The sequence below is a fragment of the Mauremys mutica genome, chromosome 15 (genome assembly GCF_020497125.1).
Source record: "Mauremys mutica isolate MM-2020 ecotype Southern chromosome 15, ASM2049712v1, whole genome shotgun sequence".
Classification (NCBI taxonomy): Eukaryota; Metazoa; Chordata; order Testudines; family Geoemydidae; genus Mauremys; species Mauremys mutica.
Window position 1 is genome coordinate 26825197 of NC_059086.1, and position 23084 is coordinate 26848280.

At 49.7% G+C, this 23084-nt stretch overlaps 1 protein-coding gene across 6 annotated transcripts; it reads left to right on the forward strand.

The window, feature by feature from the left end:
- Positions 1 to 1169: 1169 nt before the first annotated feature.
- LOC123350052 lies at positions 1170 to 22345 on the forward strand. 6 transcript variants are annotated; one of them, XM_044988397.1, is made up of 11 exons: positions 1170 to 1280; positions 2448 to 2627; positions 3775 to 3813; positions 6287 to 6580; positions 7964 to 8029; positions 8783 to 8836; positions 9135 to 9221; positions 9775 to 9799; positions 10121 to 10170; positions 10778 to 10809; positions 11738 to 12307. In XM_044988397.1, exons 2-11 carry the CDS (start codon positions 2549 to 2551, stop codon positions 11828 to 11830), a joined length of 819 nt encoding a protein of 272 aa, XP_044844332.1. In that variant the 5' UTR covers positions 1170 to 1280; positions 2448 to 2548; the 3' UTR covers positions 11831 to 12307. The 6 variants fall into 6 exon arrangements, with proteins under 6 accessions (XP_044844332.1, XP_044844329.1, XP_044844331.1 ...); XM_044988394.1 differs by having other exon boundaries at positions 1226 to 1280; positions 2366 to 2627; XM_044988396.1 differs by lacking the exon at positions 1170 to 1280 and adding an exon at positions 1287 to 1407.
- Positions 22346 to 23084: the final 739 nt, after the last annotated feature.

Genomic DNA, 23084 nt, shown 5'->3' on the forward strand with positions numbered 1-23084 from the left:
TGCTAACTGCCTTTTTATAACAGTCATGCCCACTCAAGGCCCACCTGGAACAAAGCACCTAGGGAATGGAGCGTCTTGTGAATGTGCAAACTCCAATAAAGAGCTGCAATGAAAAGACCCAGTTCTCCCTCTGCTAATTGCTACAGCCTGAAATTCTGGGAAGGGAGAGGGGTACAGTGCGGGGACAGCAGGGGTTGCAGAGTGCCACTTACAGTCTGGGGGCCATAGGTTCCCCCAGCGGATCCTCCTCTTCCCCTGTCAGGCAGCCCCTCCCCCAGCAGTCTGATTGCCTGCCCATGAGCCCATATTCCCACCCCCTCCAAATCTGAGTGAGCAGCTGTGCATCACAACATCACCCACCCCAATTTGGCCTGGCAGAGGGGCGACTGGGCCAAACTTGAGTGAGTGGCGTGGTGACCTGGCATGTGGGGTTGAAGCACCACTTGGGCTTGGCCTGCCCAAAAAGCGGCTGGGCCATGGTCGGGATGCTCCCACCCTCCAGCTGTGCAGCCTGTTGGGGACAGAGAAATCTCTATCAGCACCTCAGAGTCAGTCCCAGTCTGCAGAGGATGGGGGAGTGGATTTGAAAATTCCCCTGCATTGCTCGCTCTAGCAGGGTCCTGGCCCCCTCTTTGGATGATCCCATGGGCAGCTGGGCACGGCATGGGCTGCACACAGAGAGGGATGGGACTTGTGGTGCTGCAGATCCAGCATCCTGGAAACTAGATGGAACCACAATACTCAATAGGGGCCTCTCCCACAGGGTAGTGTGGGGATGGGCACAGCGACACCCTCACGTGGCTAGAAGAGGGACAAAGGGATTGGCTGGTGGTGGGGAGGAGGGGGCTGGTTGCTTCTGTATGAAGAGCCCAGGAGAGCCCTGCTGGGGAAATGGAACAAACTGGGGAATGGGATGAATTATTGTGGATGGGGGAGATATATGGGGAAATGGAGGCCATCCTCATAACAATGGCCACAGCTTCCCATTGTTTCAATGCACCTGATGCTGCCATGTCAGTGATGCCTTGGGGTGTGGCAGGGAAAATGCTCTTAGTAAAGATGGCCGCCATTTCCCATTGTGTCCAAGGAGAATGAAGCCACAGACTGCCCTTCAGGAATAGCAAAAATTTCCCAGCAGGAAGCCTCTGGCTTCAATCCTGCTGGTCACAATAAGAGAGAGTGGCCATTTTTACTTGGGGCAACCTCTCTGCCGCATCAGGCACATGGTGGCCATCTTCTCTGTGGGAAGCCATTCGCTTCACTTCCATTTGAAACAAGGGGTAAATTGGACATCCATGCCATGGGCAGCCTTGCAAGGCTTTAGGGAAATAATAACCATTACCCAGAGGGCAGCCTGAAACTTCAAACAGCGGAAACAATGGGAAATGGCAGCCATCTTTACTGAGGGTAATCTCCCTTTCCCAGTCACAGTATTTAATGACATAGTAGACATTTTCCCTGAAGGCAGCCTGTAACTTCAATCTTATTGGGAACAATGGGACATGGGAGCCATCTTTATCAGAGGCAACTTCCCTTTCACATTCCAAGGCTGTAGTGTCATGGCAACCATCTTCCCCATGGGCAGCTTCAGGCTTTATTTATAGTCACAGGCTTCCCTCTAGACAGACAACTGCCATGTTGTTATACCCTTGGGATGTGAAAGGGGGGGCTGCCCTTCGTTAAGATGGCTTCTATGTTGATCTACCATTGGGATGTGAAAGGGAGGCTGCCCTTAGTAAAGATGGCTGCCGTTTCCAACAGCTGAACATAAGGGAAGGAATTTCCAAAGGTGCTTGAGCATCTGAGGTTCTAACTGCCATGAAAGCCATGAGGCGTGCCCGACTCCTGTTGGGGCCTTTTCAACGCCTAATCTTACATGAATTTTGCTATTTTGGAAACAGCCCCATTTTTAAGGGCTCTGTTTGGGACCCTCTTGTTCAAATGGTTTCAAATTTCCCTCAAACACTCTACCTACGCCACTGACCCAGACATCCACTTTTCAGGTGGATTTGACTTGTCCTGTGGATTTTAAACAGAGCTTAAATTTCTGCTTTAAATTGAAACTTTGTTGCCACTATAACTGTGGAGAAGCCACTAATGCTCTGTAATTCTCAATTGGGGCTAACCTGAGAGTTGGGTTCAGAGGGGCTGGTTTGATCCAGTATCAAACCCCAAAGGTGGGGAGTTGGGTTCAGATGGGTTGGTCTGATCCACTATCAACCCCCCAATCCTCAGCATTTGGGAACAACAGAGAATCTGGCCAACCCGTGAGGGAGGATCTGTGCAAGCAACCTCCCCCCTCACCAGGGAGGGAGGTCCTCGGCCATTGCAAGGCCAGTAGCAGACACGGCCCTGTCTTTCACAGAGGCTGTGGCTTTTCTTCTCTCTGAACCTTGAGGAGCACGTGGCAGATCAGAGAGCACCTGCAGCTTCTCTGCTCCCTGCAGGTTAGAAAGAGAGAAGCCAGATCAGAGAGCCACGGCATTTCTCTCACTGAGACACTAAGGAGCAGAGCCCGAGAGACGGTGCCCGGATCCCCGAGAGACAGATGCTGCTGTGGCATTGCCAGACTGTGGGGTTATCATGGCTTGTGCCCAGGATCCTGCCGGTGGGCCTTTGGCTTTTCTGTGAGTATGGGCACAACGGGACGGGTTGAGAAGGCTGAGATGAGACTAGTTTGCTTAATAAGTTCTGAGGGGCATGTTCCAGGTGGGCTGTTAGATTGGCACCACTGCCCCAGTCCCCAGGCAGGCCTGTGCCAGCCCCCCAAACCCCTGCCACACACACACATCTGGTCTACAGTACCTCTCTAGCACTGCCAAACACTGTTACTTTTCCCTGCTTGCTGTTTTCTATATCAGGGGATTTAAAACACTTTCAACCCTTTAGGCAAAATCCACATATTTTAACAGCGGCAATGTCTGTGTGATCTCGGGCCTTAGCCCTAGCATGGACCCAGCACTGAATATTGCCAGGGCCGTTTTAAATCACTCATTCACCTGATCCACACGTGTGGGAAAGGCAGGAGTTTGGGGAAGAACTATAGGAATGATGTGAGGTCTGGAACAGCTACCTGACAGTGAAAGGCTGATGGAGCTCAATCTGTTAGCTGATGGGAGAAAAGGTTAAAAGGTGACTTGATCATAGCATACAAGCCCCTCCACAGGGAGAAGATTTCTGACATCAGAGGTAGATTTCTTTAATCGAGCAGACAAAGGCTAAATGAGAGCCAATGGCTGGAAAGTGAAGTCAGACTAGTTCATACTGGAATAAGGCCCATGTAGGAAGGGTGGTTTATTTAATAGTGGAGCAAATTAACAAGAGAAGCAGTTTGATTCTCTGTCACTTGGAGTCATTAAATAACAAGTGGATGTGTCTCTAAGAGATGCTGTCTGTCTCAAACCCAGGTTCTTGGCTAGAGGCAGGAATCACCATGTGAGGTTTTCTGGATGGTCTTATGCAGGAGGTCAGAGCAGATGATCAGAATGGTCCCTTATGGACTTAAAAACTGAATCTAGGGACCCCTCTACTCAGCAGTGCAACTCAGTGGGTGAGGAGTCATCCCAAGGAGGGGGGGATTAGTTGGAAGAGTGTGATTAACAAATGCAGTTTATTGCACAGGAGGGAATTAAAGGAGGGGGATTCCACAGCTGTCACCAGCCTGCGTCTGTATGCTGCCTTGCTGGGAGAATGCCCATTGATTTTAAACTGAAAGAAATGTTCTACAGCATGTCTGGCTGCACTACTAACAGGAATTTGTATTTTATTTAAAAGGTTCACTTGCTGCAAGCCAGGAAATTTGTAGCTCTCCAGGTGAGTGTTGGCTACATTAGGAGAAAAGAACATGTCTAATAATGAGGGTGGCGGGGCTGGAAGTCTGATATCCTGGTTTCTAGCACCAGCTCTGGGAGGGGAGTGGAGTCTGTGACAGATTCGGTCACAGAGATCCACTTGGGCCTGTCTCCTGATGTGCTGAGACTACCTCTGAGCCTGATTCCCTGCCTGCTTGGGACTTCAGAATCCTGCCTTGTTGAGCCAGACACGCTAGCCTGCTGCAAACATAGAGCCAGGTCTGAACTACATCCCCCAAAGCTGCAGACTTAACTGAAAATGGCTTAGCGAGTGTTCCTGTCTCTAGCACTCAGACACCCAGCTCCGAATGGGATCCAAACCCCAAATGAATCTGTTTTATTGTGTATAAAGCTTATACAGGGTAAACTCATAAATTGTCTGCCCTCAATAACACTGATACAGAGATACGTACAGCTGTTTGCTCCCCCGGGTATTAATTACTTACTCTGGGTTAATTAATAAGCAAAAGTGATTTTATTAAATATAAAAAGTAGGATTTAATTTCTTGCAAGTAATAACAGACAGAACAAAGTAAGTTACCAAGCAAAATAAAACTAAGCACTCAAGTCTAAGCCTAATACATTAAGAAACTGATTGCAGATAAATCCCACCTTCAGAGATGTTCCAATAAGCTTCTTTCCTAGTCTGGGCCTAATCCTTTCCCTGGTACAGTTTTTGTTAGTTTCAGCAGGCATCTTAGGTGAAAAGCAGGGGATTTCACATGACTGCAACCTCCTTTGTTCTGTTCCACCGCCTTATATAGCTTTGGCACAAGGCAGGAATCTTTTGTCTCTCTGGGTCCCTACCTCCCCTTCTAAATGGAAAAGCACCCAGTTTAAGATGGATTCCAGTACCAGGTGACATGGTCACATGTCCTGTGAGACCCCGGCCTTCGTTCTTCCTGGCCTGACTCACAGGAAGCAAGCAGATCCATCTACAGTCAATTGTCCTGGTTAATGGGAGCCATGAAGATTCCAAACCACCAATAATGGCCCACTCTTTGGATAATTACAATAGAACCTCAGAGTTATATTTCATATTTCTAGTTTCAGGTACAAGAATGCTACATTCATACAAATAGGATGATCACACTCAGTAGATTATAAGATTTGTAATGATACCTTAAAAGAGACCTTTTACATGAAGCATATTCCAGTTACATTATATTCACACTCATTAGCATATTTTCATAAAATCATATGGAGTGCAACGTCACAGGGTCTAATGGGTCAGAGCAGAGCATTGTAAGAGTCAGGACTCCTGGGTTCTGTTCCGAGCCCAGGGAGAGGAATGGGCTCTAGTGAGTTAGAGCAGAGCTGTGAGGAGGTCAGGACTCCTGGGTTCCATTTTTAACCTCGGCATACAAAGCCCAAACCTGCTTCCTGTGGGAGAATTCCTTATATCTTCACTAGGAGCAAGATCAGCCCCAGTTTGGAACAAATCTTCTGCTGGTGTAAACAGGTGCATGTCCATTGAAGTCAAAGGATTTGCATCCCTTTACACCAGTTGAGAATTTGTCCCATAAAGTCTCAGCACCTAATTTACACCACTTAGGGCCAAATCCAGTGACCATGTAGACAGTACTGTGACACAGGAGGGGCATGAGGTGGCCAGTAAGCGGTTATAGATCAGACCTTGCCGAGCAGTGGAAATCACCTGTTTGGTATTAAAGTGGGGAATGAATTCAGCCACTGGCATAAGTGGGTGCATGTCCTGCCTACACCAGGGCTGTGTTTGACCTCAAGGAATACCGAGATCAGTGCAGCATCAATGAAAGTGTCTTGGAGCCTGATTCCCCTCTCTGTGGTGGGACTCTACTGGCTTGAGGGGAGTTATTCCTGATTTACACCAGTGTGGGAGAAGAGACAGGCTGTTCAGGTCAGGGTGGCTGCATTTCCTTGCTCACAGCCAGGAGATGCTTCTCCTGCAGCACTCACACCTCCCATCCAACTCTACCCTTTGCATCCCCGATGGGACGGGCTCCCTGGGATGCTCTGGCCATTATGCGCTACTCCAGTGACCCCCAACATCTGCCATCCCGCTGGAAATGGCCCATTGACATGGGTTCATGCGGCAGCACAAAGCCGCTGGGACACACTGAGGCATCCAATCACAAATGGGGGCAAATCGCACTTCTCTATTCCTCTGCCTGTCTCCTGGTGTCTGACACCTGAAGCCTTGTAATCCATAGCACTGCACAGGGGCCTCAGGCCTCAAACAGGGACAAGCAAAGGCTAAAAACTCTGCACATTCCCAGTGCACCTGCCAGACACTGCAACCTCAGGGAGTGACACCAACAAGGGGCCAGATCCCTAGCTGTTGTAAATCAGTCCCTCTCCATTGCAGTGAATGCAGCTTTGCTGATTGGCACCAGGGGCGGGGGGCAGCGGGTGTCTGGCCCCAGGTGTTTAACTCTGGTGTGTTTGCTCCCCAGGCACTCTCCCCGCCCCGCGGCTGTTCCTGGACAGGCTGTCTGCCCGCCAAGGGGACACAGCCATGCTGTCATGTTTAGTCCCTTTGGACATCCCCATGACCCGCATTGTCTTCTGCAAAGATGGGAAGGAGATTTCTGTCCAGCCCAAGGAAGGAAACAAACTCGTCTACGACTCACCTTACCAAGTGTCCAGGGAGAGCTCAGGGGCCTTTTCCTGCCGCTACCAGCTCAAGGATGACAATAACCAGGAGAACAATTCTCACTCCAGTGACTCCTGGCACCTGCACGTGGCCGGTAATGCTCTCAGCTAGTGTTATCAAGGGGTGAAGACCCTGCTGGGTAGAGGGGCAAAGAGGAACTGAGCTGGTGCCCTGTGCTGGCCCCCACACAGAATCTCAGCCAAGTGACAAGGATTCGGATAGTGGCCGTTAATGAGGCTCCAGCTATAGTCGAGGGGCCCAGATCACCTCTGTGCTCCTGTGGATTGCCGCCCGTGTCACTCCATCGCAATCAGCTGTTGCAATCAGTGGTGTCGCACCAGTGTCAAGGTGGTGTCACACAAGGATGAATCAGGGAAATCACTTTCTGTTATAACTAGGGCCCTACCAAATTCACGGCCATGAAAAATGCATCACAGACTGTGAAATCTGATCTTCCCCACCCATGAAATCTGGTCTTCTGTGTGCATTTACCCTCTACTATACAGATTTCATGGGGGAGACCACTGTTTCTCAAACTGGGGGCCCTGACACAAAAGGGAGTTGCAGGGGAGGTCACAAGATTATTTTAGGTGGGTCGTGGTATTGCCACCCTTACTTCTGTGCTGCCTTCAGAGCTGGGCAGCCGGAGAGTGGCAGCTGCTGACTGAGGGCCCAGCTCTGCAGGCAGCAGCACAGAAGTCAGGGTGGTAACACCATACGATGCTATCCTACTTCTGTGCTGAGGCTGGTGGCAGCTCTTCCTTCAGAGCTGGGCTCCCTGTCTGCAGCTGCCACTCTCCAGCTGCCCAGCTCTGAAGGCAGCGCCGCCATCAGCAGCAGTGCAGAAGTAAGGGTAGCAGTACCACAGCCCCCCTGCAATAACCTTGCAACACCCCTCACGGCTCCTTTTTGGCTCAGGACCCCTACAATTATAACTCTGTGAAATTTCAGATTTAAATAACTGAAATCATGAAATTTATGATTTTTAAATCCTATGACTGTGAAATTGACCAAAATGGACCAGGAATTTGGTAGGGCCCTAGTTATAACCTCCTGTCTTCAGTCACTCCTCACTTCCGTCTCTTGTGCTGACTCTTTCCATGCTTGCCTCTGTCCCAGGATGAATGGTTTTCGAGGGCGTAGCATGAAAATGGAGGAATCACTGAATCCACCATATGGCGACTGCACAGGTGCTAGTGGCAGGTGTGATCCTTGTCAGTTTGGCTGCGATTCAGGTGCTCATGCACATGCTTTGCTGTGGTTCAGAAAAACAAAGCTGTAAACTAACCGGAGTCTGACTAGAGCTGCTGGAAATATTTCACCTGAAAAATATTTTCATCAAAAATAGGATTTAATAAAAAAAAATTCACTGAAAAATCTCATTTTTAACAGTTTTTTTTTGTTTCAAATGAGAAATTTTAAAAATAGACAAAAAAGTTTCATTCCTCAGTGACTTTTTTTACCCCTTAATTTCCAGGTGATGAGTCCAACCCCACTCCACGCTCCGCCCCTGGTGGGGAACATTCTCACAGCCATGAGCCAGGTAGGCCATGTGGCTAAGTCAGTCCAGGCTTCGTGATAGAAGAGAATCCTGCAGGGAGCCAAAGGGGGATGGAGGGCTGGTCTGGGCTAAAAGGGGTCAGCGCAGAGAAGCTGAGCGAGGGCTGAAGTTGGCCTCAACAATCGCACACAACCCCGGGAAGGAGGCTGTGGGACTCCTGACCCCAGGAAGGGAACCCCCTTGAGATGTCATCTCAGAGCCCAGAAGCAGGGTTGTGATATTCCTCTCATGGGAGAAGTTACTGGCAGTATCCGCAGGCTCCAGAAGGAGGCCTGTGGGAACCCTGAATCAAGGGGGAACCAGGGTTGGACTTGAGGAGCTAAGGACTCATTTGATGCTCTTTAGGAACTTTGGAGAAAGGTCTTGGGAGACCCAAGTGGGGGCTGTGGGTGAGGCACCTTCAGAGCCATATTGTGACACAAGGGGGCGCCCTGAGACAGTTGCCGTCCCCCCAGGGCTATAGGCAGGTTTAACTGGGTGAGGTGACTTGCATTTGCTGATGTATTATAGCCACACTCTGTTTTTTCTGGTGTGCGCCAGGTTGCGGTCTGATATGAAATGATGTAAAGGTACTGAGGCGCCTAACTCCCATTGCAATCAGTGGGGATTAGGTGCCCCAGCAGCCCCCTAGCATCATAGCTATGCGCACAAACTGCTACACATAGTCGTTGCCATGTCATGCTGGGCTTTCAGCTGTTTGAGGTGAGCTGTGATTGGTATGTGTCTGCCCCACAGATGGATCCAGCTGTTCTGGGAATGGCGGCTCTACAGGGCAGGCTTGGCCCCAAGGTAATTGGTTTAGCTCAGTGCTACAGGCACATCCCATCCTGGATCCCTGAACCCTGGGGCTTGCTCCCTATCCTGGATCCCTCAACCCTGGGGTTCCCTGACTCCTGGGGTTTCCCTCCCAGCCTGGATCCATGTCCCGTCGAGCTGACCCTGCATCCTGGCTCCCAGGCCAAAGGGCTCATCCCTTTTCTCTTCCCCCGTGTGTTCTGGATGTTCCCAGGCCTACATGTGACATTCCCTGAGCTTCTGTGCCCTGCCTAATATCCTGATTTTCTCTCCGTTCCCGGGTGCTCCAAAGGTATTCTAGCGCTAGGACTCATTGTGGGACTTGCAGTCACGGCCGGCCTGGCTCTGGCGCTGCTTGGATGCTTTCTGATGAAGACAGGTATGTGCTGGTGCAGTGGAGCGTGAACTGGGTGGAGCAGCTGTTCCAGAGCATCGCTCTGAAACCTTTAACCCCACTGCAAGGGCAGCAAAGGGCACGTCTGCAGGCTGTATCCCAGCTCAGGCACGAGGAGGTGAAACCAGCACTACACACTACAGCTTACGTCAGTATGTTATGTCGCCCAGGGCTTCTCCTGCCAACATAACTACTGCCACTGCTGGGGGCTGGAGTTATTACATTACTGGGAGAGCGCTCCCGGTCAGCTTCGGGAGTCTGCACTAGCAGCGCTACAGGAGCGCAGCTGTAAGCTCTGTAGAGTAGCCATAGCCTGGGATCTCTGGGCATCTGTCCCCTGCACTAACCACTGACCTGTGCTGCCTCCATGGATCTGCGGCTGCAGGGCTCTGTGGGTAGCTAGACCCTACAGACCAGCGGGGAGGTGCAGCACATCGGGGGCAGAGGTGCAGACTGACAGGCTGGCTCTGGCTTGGCAGTCACCCCAGGCCGTGACGTGCACTGAGCTTCCCTAACACTATTTTCTTTCTTTTGGTAGCTGTGTCACGCCGCAGGACTCACAGGTAGGAAAGAGACCTTGCCCTGACCCCCAGCTCCCTTCAGGGGCTGCTCCCCACGTAATGCCCAGGTCTGAGGGGCTCATTGCTGCCCTTCCTGGGACTCTGCCCTGGGGAGCTGACCTGGGCCATACCCCCCAGCTACCCACCATGCAAATGTTCCTGGGGTTCTGTGGGGGCCTGACCATAGTCTTTGAGTCTCTTTCCCCCAACACCCCAGTGATGGTGATGGTGCTGCTGCCTTTCTGCCCCTATTGCTAACGGCAGCAGGCCCCAGCCCCGGCACCAGGTGCTGCACGTGGGACTCACAGCTCTCATTCCACACAGGGATCCCATCCCAGACCGGAGCAGCCTGGCCGCTGAAGATCAGATCCAATGTAAGAGTCTGGTGTTCTGGCATTGCCCCAGGGGGGAGCTCGGCCGTTTGTCCATCTGTTGGCTGGTGACAGAGTCCGGAGTGTTGGGGCCAAAAGGGGGGCCCTGAGTAGCCAGGCCAGAGAGTCCTGCCTTGATGAGGACTGTTCTCTCTGTCACCTCAGCCTCTTCCCAGCCCAATGACAGGGTGACGGGAGCCCCCAGCCCTGGTCAGGGGAGGGACTGGCGGGAGCCCTAGCAGCTCCTGCTGCAAACTGCAGGGTGGGCGCAGGGGCCTGCACAGACACCTCCTTGTATGGAGAGAAAGGAGACACACGCCAGGAACAGCCAGAGCATCGCCCCGTTATCAGTGGGCAGCCAGGGTCCATGGGGCCTGTCCCAGTTCTACACCCCCCCTCCAGACATGGGCACCAGGCTGGGCACCCAGCATTATAGACCCAGCCAGCCCATTAGGGCTCACACTGGCCAGGCAGTGCCTGGCACTGTCTTTCCCCAGTGGGCCCAGCTGGGGTCAGAGATGGGTCTGTGTCCCTGGGGGACATGGGTTGGGGTCTCTCAAGGGTGTGGGGAGACTGGTGAGGATGCACTGACCTTGGTTCTTTCTCTCAGGTGCCGAGGTCACCAGAGCCGGCCCTGACCAGGTGAGTTGCCGTGCTGGTGCCCACAGGGCAGATGGTGCCTAGGGAGCCGGGTTTGGCAAAACGTTCCCATGGAAATGTGCACCAGGAGATACAGCTAAACCCTGGGAACTTCCTGGGCTGATCCCAGCGCTGCCACCTCAAGTCTGACCAGGAATGAGTGACCCAGCCCCAGGGAATAAACAGTGACCATGCTGGCATGAAGGGAGAAAGACTTGGAGACTCTGGGCTTCATTCTCCAGTCAGTTTCATGTCACTGTAACTTTACTGGAGTCAGTGGGGCCAGATCCCCAATGGGTGTAAACTGGTGTGACTCCATTGGTGTCAATTGGCCATATGCCCAGTTGGTGTAAATCAGCTGTAGCTCCATTGAAGCCAATGAACCAAATCACCAGTGGGTGTAAATCGGCCTCACTCCTTTGACCACAATTAAGCGACACAGATTTACACCAGCTGGGGATCTGGCCCCATAAATGCAATAGAAGAAAGAAGAAGGTTTGTCTGCGGGTCCCTGATGACGTCCAGCTCAGCTGGGGGAGTTTCCCTGCCATCTCGGAGCCTCCATTTCCCCCACCTGCTACCAAGGGCGTGGTCTCTGCTGGGACCCCTCACCAGCATCCCCCTGCCAAGCCCCAGGGCTCACTCACCTAGATCCTGAGTTGCTGCCCTTCCCCAGCATTTTATAACCCCAAGGACCAGCATTTGGGGCTTCGTGGTTAGAAGCATCTGGGAGCAGGGCCTCAAGAGCAAGGAACTTCCCCAGCTCTCCTTGCAGATATGGGGACAGGCTGAGAGCACAGGACACCCAGGGCTGTCACCAGCCCGTTGCTGGGGAACGAGCCCCTGCCCGGCACTCAGGGAAATACTGGAGGAGGTGGGGGGCAGGTGCATGTGAGATGGTCACTGGGATTCCCTGTCACTTCCCCCACAGGATTCTCAGTGCCCCACAAGCCTGTGTGAGCCCCACATTCCCTGCCTGCCTGAGCAGAGCCCCGGGGAAGGAGACAGCAATGGAGCCTGTTAACCAGCCAGCGAGAAGCAGCGTTTGGGTCAATCAATGAAACAAGAGAAGTTCACATATTTCTCGGGCAGTGGGAGCTGGGTGTGGCCAAGGCCAGGTTTCGCGTCACAGCCGGTTGTCCTATTTATGGCAGAACCTTCATGGCCAATATTTCCACCCCTGAGGCCTGCACATAAAATCCACATTCAGAGGGAAAAGCAGCTACAAGCCATTTGCCTGGTCGTGGGACATGCAAATTCAGGGTTCCAAACTGGTTCAAAATTTGGATCAGAAAGGCCCCTGCATTTACTGAGTTTCCAGGAAGCAGACGCTGAGCCAAATTTACCTGGTGTTGGCCTCATGGTGGGGATGGGTAGAGGGGCAGCGAGGAGCACCGTTTCAAATTTTGGTGGGGGGGCAACTTTAACTGTGATTTCAGGGGCTACTTAGGCACTTGAAAACTTGAATTTGTTGGCAGATAACTTAGCAATTAGCCGACAGACGCACTGTATGTAATTCCTATATAAAAGAAAGAAAAATAAACAAATCTTTGACCCACTCGGCTCTAATACTAAGATGTTCTGACTTCTTGTGGCAAATCACTTAAGGGACACTGGTTGGGTTTAAAATTTTAATGTGTATTCTTACTTTGTTTCTAACTCTGTGGAGAGAAAGACTCTGTCAGGACTCCTGGGTTCTATCTCCACTCTGAGAGGGGAGTTGGGATCTAATGGGTTACAGCAGGGGGCAGATACATCTGGGTTCTATATAAGAACATCAGAATGGCCATACTGGGTCAGACCAATGGTCCATCTAGCCCAGTATCCTGTCTTCCGACAGTGGCCAATGCCAGGTGCCCCAGAGGGAATGAACAGAACTGGTAACCATCAAGTGATTCATCCCCTGTCACCCATTCCCAGCTTCTAGCAGACAAAGGCTAGGGACATGCAGAACATGGTGTTGCATCCCTGCCCATCCTGGCTAATAGTCATTGATGGACCTTTCTTCCATGAACTTATCTAGTTCTTTTTTGAACCCTGTTATAGTTTTGGCCTTCACAACATCCCCTGACAAAGAGTTCCACAGGTTGACTGTAAAGAAATACTTTCTTTTGTTTGGTTTAAATCTACTCCCTGTTAATTTCATTGGGTGATCCCTAGATCTTGTGTTATGAAAAGGAGTAAATAACACTTCCTTATTCAATTTTTCCACACCATTCATGATTTTTATAGACCTCTATCATATCCCCCCTTAGTCGTCTCTTTTCCAAGATGAAAAGTCCAAGACTTTTTGATCTCACCTCATATGGAAGCTGTTCTATACCCCTAATAATTTCTGTTGCCCTTCTCTGTACCTTTTCCAAGTCCAGTATGTCCTTTTTGACCTGAGGTGACCAGATCTGCACACAGTATTCAATATGTGAGCATATAATGGATTTATATAGAAGCAATTATCTATCTATCTATCTATCTATCTATCTATCTATCTATCTATCTATCTATCTATCTATCCCTTTCCTAATGATTTCCAAAATTCTGTTCACTTTTTTGTCTGTCGCTGCACATTGAGCAGATGTTTTCAGAGAACTATCCACAATGACTCCACAATCTCGTTCTTGACGGGTAACAGATAATTTAGACTTCAACATTTTGTATGTATAATTGGGATTATATTCTGACAATGTGCATTACTTTGCATTTATCAACACTGAGTTTCATCTGCCATTGTGTTGCCCAGTCAACTGGTTTTGTGCGATCCCTTTGTAACCTTTCAGTCTGCTTTGGACTTAACTATCTTGAGTAATTTTGTATGATCTGCAAATTTTACCACCTCCCTGTTCACCCCTTTTTCCACATCATTGTTGAATAGGACTGGTCCCAGTACAGACCCCTGGGGGATGCCGCTATTTACCTCTCTCCATTCTGAAAATTTACTATTTATTCCCTTTTTGTTTCCTATCTTTTAACTTGCAATGCTTTCAGGATCATCTAACCATCCTTAAATTAATTTAATGACAAGCCTTTTGTTATCTTAACCACCCTGCCTCTATTTATAAAAAAGCTCCTTGCCCCAAGGGCAGAAGCTGGGAGCAGCACAGAACTCATCACATATCACACTCAAGCGGTGTTCCAGTTAAGAGCTTCATCTGGGGCTAGGGCATGTGCTGTGAGCAGACTCCGGGATGAAACTTGGGAGCGGGGCAAGAGCTCCCTCTGCCGCCCCTAAATGGTGCCACTGGGCAGCACGGGGATGCAGGCATGGGCGTAGCTGTGCCAGTGACACGCTGTAATGCGACTATGGAGGGATGTGCTGGGGTCTGTGTTGAGCCTCTGGCAGGGCTGGCCTTACCATGAGGCGAACTGAGGCAGCCTCCTCAGGTGCCAGACTGGGGAGAAGGGGCGCCACTAGGACCCAGAGTGTAGAAAATTGTGTCTGCTGCTGGAACATATGCATTCTCTCTGCTCTAGATACACAGTGATGGTGGAGTGCTAGGCTGGAGGAAGGAGGTCACAAGCGACATAACAGGCATGCAGGAGAAAAGGGGAGAGGGAATAACAGAAAGCAACAGGAGCTGCAGGGAGAGAGAAGAGAAGGAGCCTTTTATGTACCTCTCTTGCACCCCAGGAGCCTGGACTGATTAACACCAGCTTCTCAGGGAACTTCCTGTTTCCTGCTGCTTCCCTGAACCCGCTTGAGGAGAACAGGCAGTCAACTGAAGTAGTAGGAGCCAGTTAGGCCCTTAAGACACTGATATCTTCCCTCACTCAGGTCCTGCTACCAGCCTGCTTATTTGTCTCCTTCAAATGAGTGTTGAGAGCCACTATAGTTGGCACAGAACAGCAGTCATGAATGAAAGAAGAAAATGCCCCTCTGGGACAGCATTCGGAAAAAGAAAGAAAGCAAAGGAAGCTTTTCTGTCTAAGCAGGAAAGAGCTCTCCTGAGATACAGAGACACAAATGTTCATGGTGAGCCTTCCGGCCCCAGTGAGGATGTGAGTGGTGAGGAGATGCCTGATCTTCCAGTTAGTCAGAGTGTATGTGACCTGGCAGCTACTGCAGCATCCATATCTCCATCTCAAATGGATGTAACCATGCACATTCCTGAAGAAGAGTGTAGATCAGAGAAGAGTGTGGTGGAAGCACAAGAAACAGCTGCTGCTGAATCTAGTTCCTTAAGTCTAGATGATCCAGGACTGTTGATCCACTTGAGCAGTAGCCTGAGGGACTTCCTTGTACTGCCTGGGCCACAGCAAGTGAAAAATTGCATGTTGCCCAAAGACAATGAAAATAGAAGTTTCCATCCAACACATTCCTGGCGTGAAATCCCCAATGGTGACAAAGTGGAGAGACCATGGCTTATGTACTCAAAAAACGAGAATGCTGCATACTGTTTTTGTTGCCAATTCTTCCAGTCTAATGTTCCAGCCACATTGGGTTCTACAGGAACAAAGGACTAGAAGAATCTGGCTAGAAATCTGGCATGCCATGAGAAGGCAGCAAATTACCAGAGAGCATTCCATAGGTGGAAAGAGCTTGAGAGGAAACTAAGGTTAAAGGTCACCATAGATGATCAGCATCAAGAGAAGATTGCATCAGAGTCTCTTTACTGGCAAAATGTTCTGAAAAGGCTCATTGCCATTGTGAGAATGCTTGCTACCCAAAACCTAGCACTGCGTGACACTTTAGATCAGCTGTATGTGCCAAACAATGGAAGCTTCCTTAAAATTGTGGAGCTGATGGCTGACTTTGATGCTGTACTCCAGGAGCATCTAAAAAGAGTCACCACCCAAGCAATGTACACACATCTTGGAAAAACAATTCAAAATGAGATCAAACAGTTAGTGAAAACAAAAGTCAAACAGAAGATTGTGGCAGACCTGAAGTCAACAAGATATTACTCTGTTATTCTGGACTGCACACCTGACATCAGCCATTTGGAACAAATGATTTTAATGGTCCGTTTTGTAGCAACAACAGAACCTAGTGAAAATGTCCCTGCAATGGTGACTGTCGGAGAGCATTTTCTAGAATTTATTGTCATTGATGATACTACAGGAGCTGGTATGACAAATGTGCTTCTTAAAAAGCTGGAAGATACGGGAATTGCGATAGCTCACATGAAAGGTCAGAGCTACGATAATGGTGCCAACATGAGAGGAAAGAACAAAGGATTGCAGACATGGATCCGAGAGTTAAACCCTCGAGCTTTTTTTGTCCCGTGCAGTTCTCATTCATTGAACTTGGCGGTCAGTGATGCAGCATCAGCATCTAGTTAGGCTGCTGAATTTTTTAATGCAATTCGAAGCATCTATCTATTTTTCTCTGCATCAACTCATCGATGGCAAATTTTGAAGCAACATCTGGGAACGCCCTCTCTGACACTGAAACCACTGATCGCAACACGATGGGAAAGTTGAGTGGAGGTGATAAAGCCTATCAAACACCAAATTAGGAAGATAGATGATGCCATAGTTGCCATTATGGAGGATAATGCTATGACAGGAACTATTCATGGGAGAACAGTGGCAGAAGGAAATGGAATCACCAGAAACATATATAACTTCAAATTTCTGTGTGGCTTAATGTTGTGGCATGACATACTGTTTGAAATAGATGTTGTAAGCAAGAGACTCCAAGGTGTTGACCTTGATCTATCTGGAGCAATGGAACAACTGGACAAAGCAAAGTCATACCTACCGTCTTACCGGTCAGATGAGGGTTTCAAAACGTTCTGAAGAGTGCACAGAAGTTGGCAGAGGAACTTCACACTGAAGCTATTTTCCCACCCATTCAAGAATACAAGAGTCACCAAAGAAGAAGACATTTTTATTATGAGGCACAGGATAATCCCATGAGAGACCCCAAACAATTCGAAGTTGAATTCTTTAACCAGGTGCTAGATTGTGCAATACAATCAGTTGAAGAACACAGCAGTATATTTGGGATGTTGTATGATATTCCAAAACTCCTCACTATACCTGAAGAAGACCTACACCAGAAATGCAGGGCACTAAAGATGGTGTTGACCCATGATGACATGCGTGATATTGATGCGACTGATTTAGGTGATGAACTGAAAGCCCTTTCAAGACACATTTCAGCAGGATCAACTCCAAAGGCTGTTCTGGAATATATGTGCACAAATAAGATGACACCCTCTTTCCAAATGCTTTTGTTGCTCTGCCCATACTTCTAACACTTTCTGTAACAGTTGCCAGTGGAGAATGCAGCTTCTCCAAGCTGAAGTTAATAAAAACACATCTACGCTCCACAATGACACAGGAGAGGCTGGTCGGCCTTGCAACCGTCTCAATAGAGCATGAGCTGACCCAGACTGTGGACCTTCAGCAGGAAGCAGTTCAAATTTTGCAGCCAAGAAGGCCCGGAAAACACCACTTTAATTATTCAAACAGATAAAAATGCCAGTGTTTACCATGCAGACAAGAAAAGTCACATTTGCTGTTCAGGCGTTAGAAAGTGAAGTGTTACTTAAAATTTTTGAATAAGGCATTTTAAGTTGTTAGTTCTCCTTTATTGGAGTAGGTAGCAGAGCAGTACCATGAGAGGTGTAGAACAGGAAGAAGGCAGAATTGAGACCTTTCAAAGTTTTGGCCCAAGTGAGGAGGCATGGCAGTATCATTTGAGCTCCCCTCCTCAATGTGCCAAAATGTTACAGGCCAGCCCTAGCTTCTGAGCATACACAGGATGGACAAGGGGGCAGATTTTTGTAGGTATTGAAGTGCCTAACTCCCATGGATGTCAGTGAGAGTTAGGTGCCTGAGTTCCTTTAAACACCTGGCCCAAGGGGTCTCTGGCAGGCTGGGTCTGAGCTGGCTCCTGTGCAGTGAATAAAGTGCTTTGCCATCTCTCTGCCCAACCTGCCTCTTGCGAACGTCGCCAAGCATCACCTGGGGCCATAATTTAGTTGGGAATTGGTGCTGCTCTGAGCAGGGGGTTGGACTAGATGACCTCCTGAGGTCCTTTCCAACCCTGATATTCTATGATTCTATGATTGCCTCCCCGAGTCCGCTGGGGTCCTGGGGAAACTTCACAGTGACAAAGAGTCAGTCGAAGCAGCATTTTCTCATCCCAACAGGGGCTGCAGACACACCCAGATGCAGAGAATCGTGAACATCACAGATCAAGGGGGACAGGGTGTGAGAATAAATCATTTATGCCCTGATCGATCTCTCTCTCCCTGCCTCTCTCTCTCTCTCTCTCTCTCTCTCACACACACATACACACTGACAAACAGTTTCATTAGCACAGAGTTGAGGCTGCCCCAGGGTATCTTGCGCCCACCCAGAACGCTAAGACCAGCCAAACTTACACGTCTGAAAACCAGAACATTCTGAATTCAGGTATTTCACATTCAGGCTTCCTAAAACCAGGAAACCGAGGGAAGAGCCAGGGCCATGCAACCTTAACTCTGCCCTCGTTGAGCACTGCCCTGTACACCCAGGCTCTGCCTTCGCACTGTAGCAAACAGGAGCTACACGCACCCACCCGCCGCTCACAGACTGAGCCTGCTGCACCCTAAGAACTCCGCCTCTGCTACATTTACTCCCTTCCCCCAGCTCTTCACTCCTACGTGCACGACGCCATTTAATGCTCGACTTTCCCTCACACATCAGCAGACCCACAGAGCAGACCCACCTACCTGCTGACAGTCCCCGAGCTGAGAATACCCCTGACCCCTGTGACTGGCACAGCCTGCACAACACAGTGCTGCACAGGGCAAACTGGGTCTCTCAAGTACATACACCTCTTGGGCCTTCATTCACCACCCCTCCCCCATGGCCTCAGAGCCCATCACAACCCTGCTACGCTTCTCAGACAAACCCCTCCATCTTTCACACAGCCACACCTGGCACAGGGAATGCAGCCAGAGTGCAGGCCCATGGTTCCCAGTGGCTGTCGCCAGCTCCCAGGGAGCAGAGGTGAGGTGCATGGGTGTTAACCTTAACTCTGCATTTCCTGGGGTTCACAATCTGAACTTTGCTGGGCTCGACACTCTGACAGGGCAGGAGCTATCACCTGGCACCTGAACTCTGCGTTACCAAAGGGTATTGTCCATGACTACTGTGGAAGCATCTCTCTCAAGTCTGTCCTCCCCAGTTCTGTGCCACTAAAACAGCTTCTCTGCAGTCACCCTGTCATGGAGGAGAATTCCTGCTACCGTCAGCTACTGACTGGGGGAACTGGGCAAGTGGCTTCAACTCTTGGGCCTGGTGAAATGGGAATAATTCTCCCCTGCCTCTGAGGGCTGTTAGGAGGGTGAAAAGCAGGTATGATTGGCAGTAGTTGAGATGCTACAGTGGTGATGGCACCTAGCTAGACACGGCCAAGACAGAATGCCGTGTCTTCATCCCAGAGAGAAAAGTAGCCTCAGTCGGGCAACCCAGGTGATCCTGGGCCTGCTGCAGCTCAGCCATAGAACTGACAAGCCTGAGAGACAAAGACACAGAAGGAGCAGAATGACCAGCAGCTCCTCTGGCGTGGCTGTACTGTACTCATGGGGAGGGATGGAGTAGAAAGTGGGGGCCCCAGGCTGGAGGCAAGGTGGGGAGATGCCACGTGGGGAGGTCACGTGGCCCCCTTTAGCTTGTGTCCCCTTTGTGTCCCTCCCATGTGGGCAGTTTACCGATAAGGATGAATTCTACTTGAACCACTGAGTGAGGCACTACTGAAGGTGAAGGGACAATCAGCACTTTGAATGATTCCACTGAGTTACAAAGAAAGGGCCTGATCCGACAGCTGCCAGTGAGAGCTTGGCCATGAACATCAGTGGAAGTTCTCACCAGCACAGACCCTCCCTAGTCTCCAGCTTTTACAGTCCTTGTCTAGCAGATGTGAGAGGGACTTTGCAGCATTGGAACGGACGTTATCTCAGTAACCACAATGTTCAGCATAAAGCCTATGACAGACCAGCTGGGAGAGCAGCGTCCCCCTCCCGCCAGGGAGAGAGATCCCCCCAGTCATGAGGCCAGTAGCACACATGGCCCTGTCTCTCACGGGGGCTGTGGCTTTTCTTCTCTCTAACCTCGGGGAGCACGTGGCAGATCAGAGAGAGCCTGCGGCTTCTCTGTTCCCTTCTCCCTGCAGATCAGAAGGGGAGAGATCAGATGAGACAGCCACAGAGACGTCTCTCCCTGACACACTGAGGAGCAGAGACAGACAGGCCTTCCCTGTTGCCAAGTCCCTGAGGGACTGCTGCGATTCTCACCACTTCTCCCAATGGTCCTGCCACTGGCCCTCTGCCTGCTCTGTGAGTATGGACACAACTTCCTGGGTTTAGCTTGGCTTTCAGGGAGACTGGGAACAGCTAATCAGTCACTTAATTAGTACTAATCCTGTAGGGTGTGCTGAGCCCCTTCTAAGAGGTATGTTCAGGGTCTGCTTTCTAGGCATCCGCAGCTCCACTAATTACACTGGAACAATTTCACAAGGGTCGTGATGGATTCTCCATCACTGGCAGTTTTTAAATCAACATTGGCTGGTTTTCTAGCAGATCTGCTCTGTTCAACCAGGATTATTGTGGAGAAGTTCTAGACCATCACAAATGATCCCGTTGGTCTTGGACTCTATGAATCTAGGAACCGTGTGCGTCCATATCAGCCCCTGCAAAGGCACGGGGTTCAGTAGCCTCTAAGAGCTGTCCCACGGAGCACAGCCTTGTATTGCCATCACGGTTAGCAACTGTAAAATGCTTTCAGCTCTTTATTCCAACTCTCCTTTCTGCTGCACGTTGGAATTCAGAGGCAAATGCTGTGAAATATGTTCTGTTTGCAGCAGAGTAATACATGAAACTCAGCTATAACACTGACCCAGCAAGACTGCAGGATTTATATTTTTATATTAAGTTTTTATATTAAGTTTTTCACTCTGTGCATGGGTCTGTACTGGACTATCCTAGGAAATCTGAGAATGCAGCTCTATGACAAATTTGCTGCCAACTGAATTTCTACTTTTGATCATTCTTTGAATGTTACTTCCTTCAATAACCTTCCATGCACATATCACCCCAAATCACCCTTTCTTTAATGTCAGGAGCAGTGAAACTGCCAAGTACAAGCCTCAAGTAAATGAAAATTCCAACCAAGACATTTTCAAACATCCTAAAATGTGTCTAAAGTTAACTCATCTATGAGTCACAGAGCTGTAATTTTAAGATCTAATATCACATAAAATGCCAAAAGAAGAAAAAATGTAATGTGAACAATCTTTGTTTTTTGTCCACAAAAAGTACCCTGCCAGCCAGAATTCCCTTCATTTTAGTCTAAAGTTACATTTTCATTTCAAAAAGGGGTTTCTTTGTACATCAAGAAAGCTACTTCCCTGTACAGTCCTAGTGGAGACAAGGCACAGCGGGTACAGACCCTACTGGCATGGCTGCCGATAGGGGAGGCAAAAGGGGCAGGGACATTAAAGCGCTGGGTATGGGCCGGTGCGGGTTCTTACCGTTATGCAGTACCGGGCCGGACCAGCTCACTTTCACCTCAAAATCTCCATGTATTTTTAATTTGTGTTGCTCTGATAAGCTCCCAGTTGACCTGGCTGCACTAACGACGGGAATTTATATTTTATTGCACAGGGGCGCTGGCTGCAAGTCAGGAAATCTGCAGCTCTCCCGGTGAGTGTTGGTGCCATGTAACAATATTAATAATAGACCAGAGGGGCCTGATCCTCGGGCACACTAAGGCCTGTTGAGAGCACTTGGGCAGTGTAAGGAGGCTAAAAAAGGGTGTAAATTCACACTCCCTTTACCAGTAGATGGAGATTTAGTGTAAATAAGAATCAGGCCCTGTGTGTCCAGCAGGGGGAGCAGAGGCCTGAGGATCAGGTCTTATGGGGAACACTTTGGATACCACCATTGACTATATAAAAAGCCTGGTATTGTTTCACTGGGCCAGCCTCAGTCTGACTTCAGTAGGACCGGAGTCAGACCCACAGGATGAGTGCAAGGGGACCAAATCCAGTGGGAGTGTAAATGGTGGCCCAGTTTACACTGGAGTGGGGATAAATTGATTGGGAAAGGGGTAAGAGGTTGTAAGTGGCAAAGCAGTGGAATTTGCACCAGTTTGTGACTGGAGCTCGTAGACACACCTGAGTTAATTCAAATAACAGCGGCAAGGACACGACAGCCTGAGACCCTGTGCAAAGAGCCGGTGATTGTTGATTTACCCCCACTGAGGAGCTGGCCCAAGAGGGATAAAAGCAGAGGAGCTGGTGGGAGCTGACAGGGTATAAAGCAGGAGGGGGCAGCCCCCCCCGACCCATGTAGGACAAATGGTTTTGAATTTACAAATCCGGCTGGCAAGAGGGAGACCCTTGTTCCCTGTCACATAAAGTCCCCGGCTGAGGTGAGCCCGATCCAGGGTGACACACAAGGGCCTGGCTAGTCTCTGCCGTAATTCAAATGTCAGCTCCATGAGAGAGGAGCCGTTTCACCAAATAATGTTTCCTCCCCACCTAGGTGACCTCCCTGCCCCAACACTGATCCTGGACAAGGGCCCTACCCCCCAAGGGGAAACCATCATACTGATCTGCCTCCTTCCTATGGACACCTCGGCAACGCGCGTCATCTTCTGTAAGGATGGAAAGGAAATATTAATGCTGCCCAAGGACAGAAACAAATTCATCGTTGAGTCAGCCCAGCCAGTCTCTGCAGAGAGCGCAGGGGAGTATTCCTGCCGCTACCAGCACAAGGACGACAGGAACCAGGAGAAGACTTCTCTCCCCAGTGCTCGCCGGTACCTGAGTGCACCAGGTAACACGCTGAACGGACAGAGGGCTGCTTAACACACAGGGGGCAGGCAGCAGGGGCGCGGTGGGAGAAGCAAGTGACAACTAGAGTAAAAGTTTCTAAACTTCCATCTCTTGTGCTGAACTCTCCGTGCCTGAACTGCAGCTCAATGCTCGTTAGTTGAGCTAGATTCCATCTGCTCTCCTGCAGTGTTATGAAGGTGAAGACCAGGACTGACCTGTTCAAAACATGGGCAAATCCTTAAATGTGGAATTTGGCAGGTGCATTGTCATTAATGTCTACACAGGCTTTGCTTGAAGTTCAGAACAGACAGGGGTAAACTAATGCAGTTGTGACCATTTGAAAATCCTTCTGGGCGCATGCACAGCAGGGAATGTTGCAAATTAGAAGCTACTTGTGGCTGCTTATCTAAGTTCTGGATACACATTATTCACATCCAGATCTTGCAGTTCTCCTCCAATGAGCCTGATCAAAACACTGGTATTAAAAACCCTGCCACGTTTGCTTGGT

Excerpts from the sequence above, each read along its gene's own strand:
- LOC123350052 (XM_044988397.1), top strand. The coding sequence starts at position 2,549 with ATGCTGCTGTGGCATTGCCAGACTGTGGGGTTATCATGGCTTGTGCCC. Across the intron at positions 2,628-3,774 it reads GGTGGGCCTTTGGCTTTTCT|GTTCACTTGCTGCAAGCCAG; the intron begins GTGAGTATGGGC and ends TTTATTTAAAAG. Across the intron at positions 6,581-7,963 it reads CTGGCACCTGCACGTGGCCG|GTGATGAGTCCAACCCCACT; the intron begins GTAATGCTCTCA and ends CTTAATTTCCAG.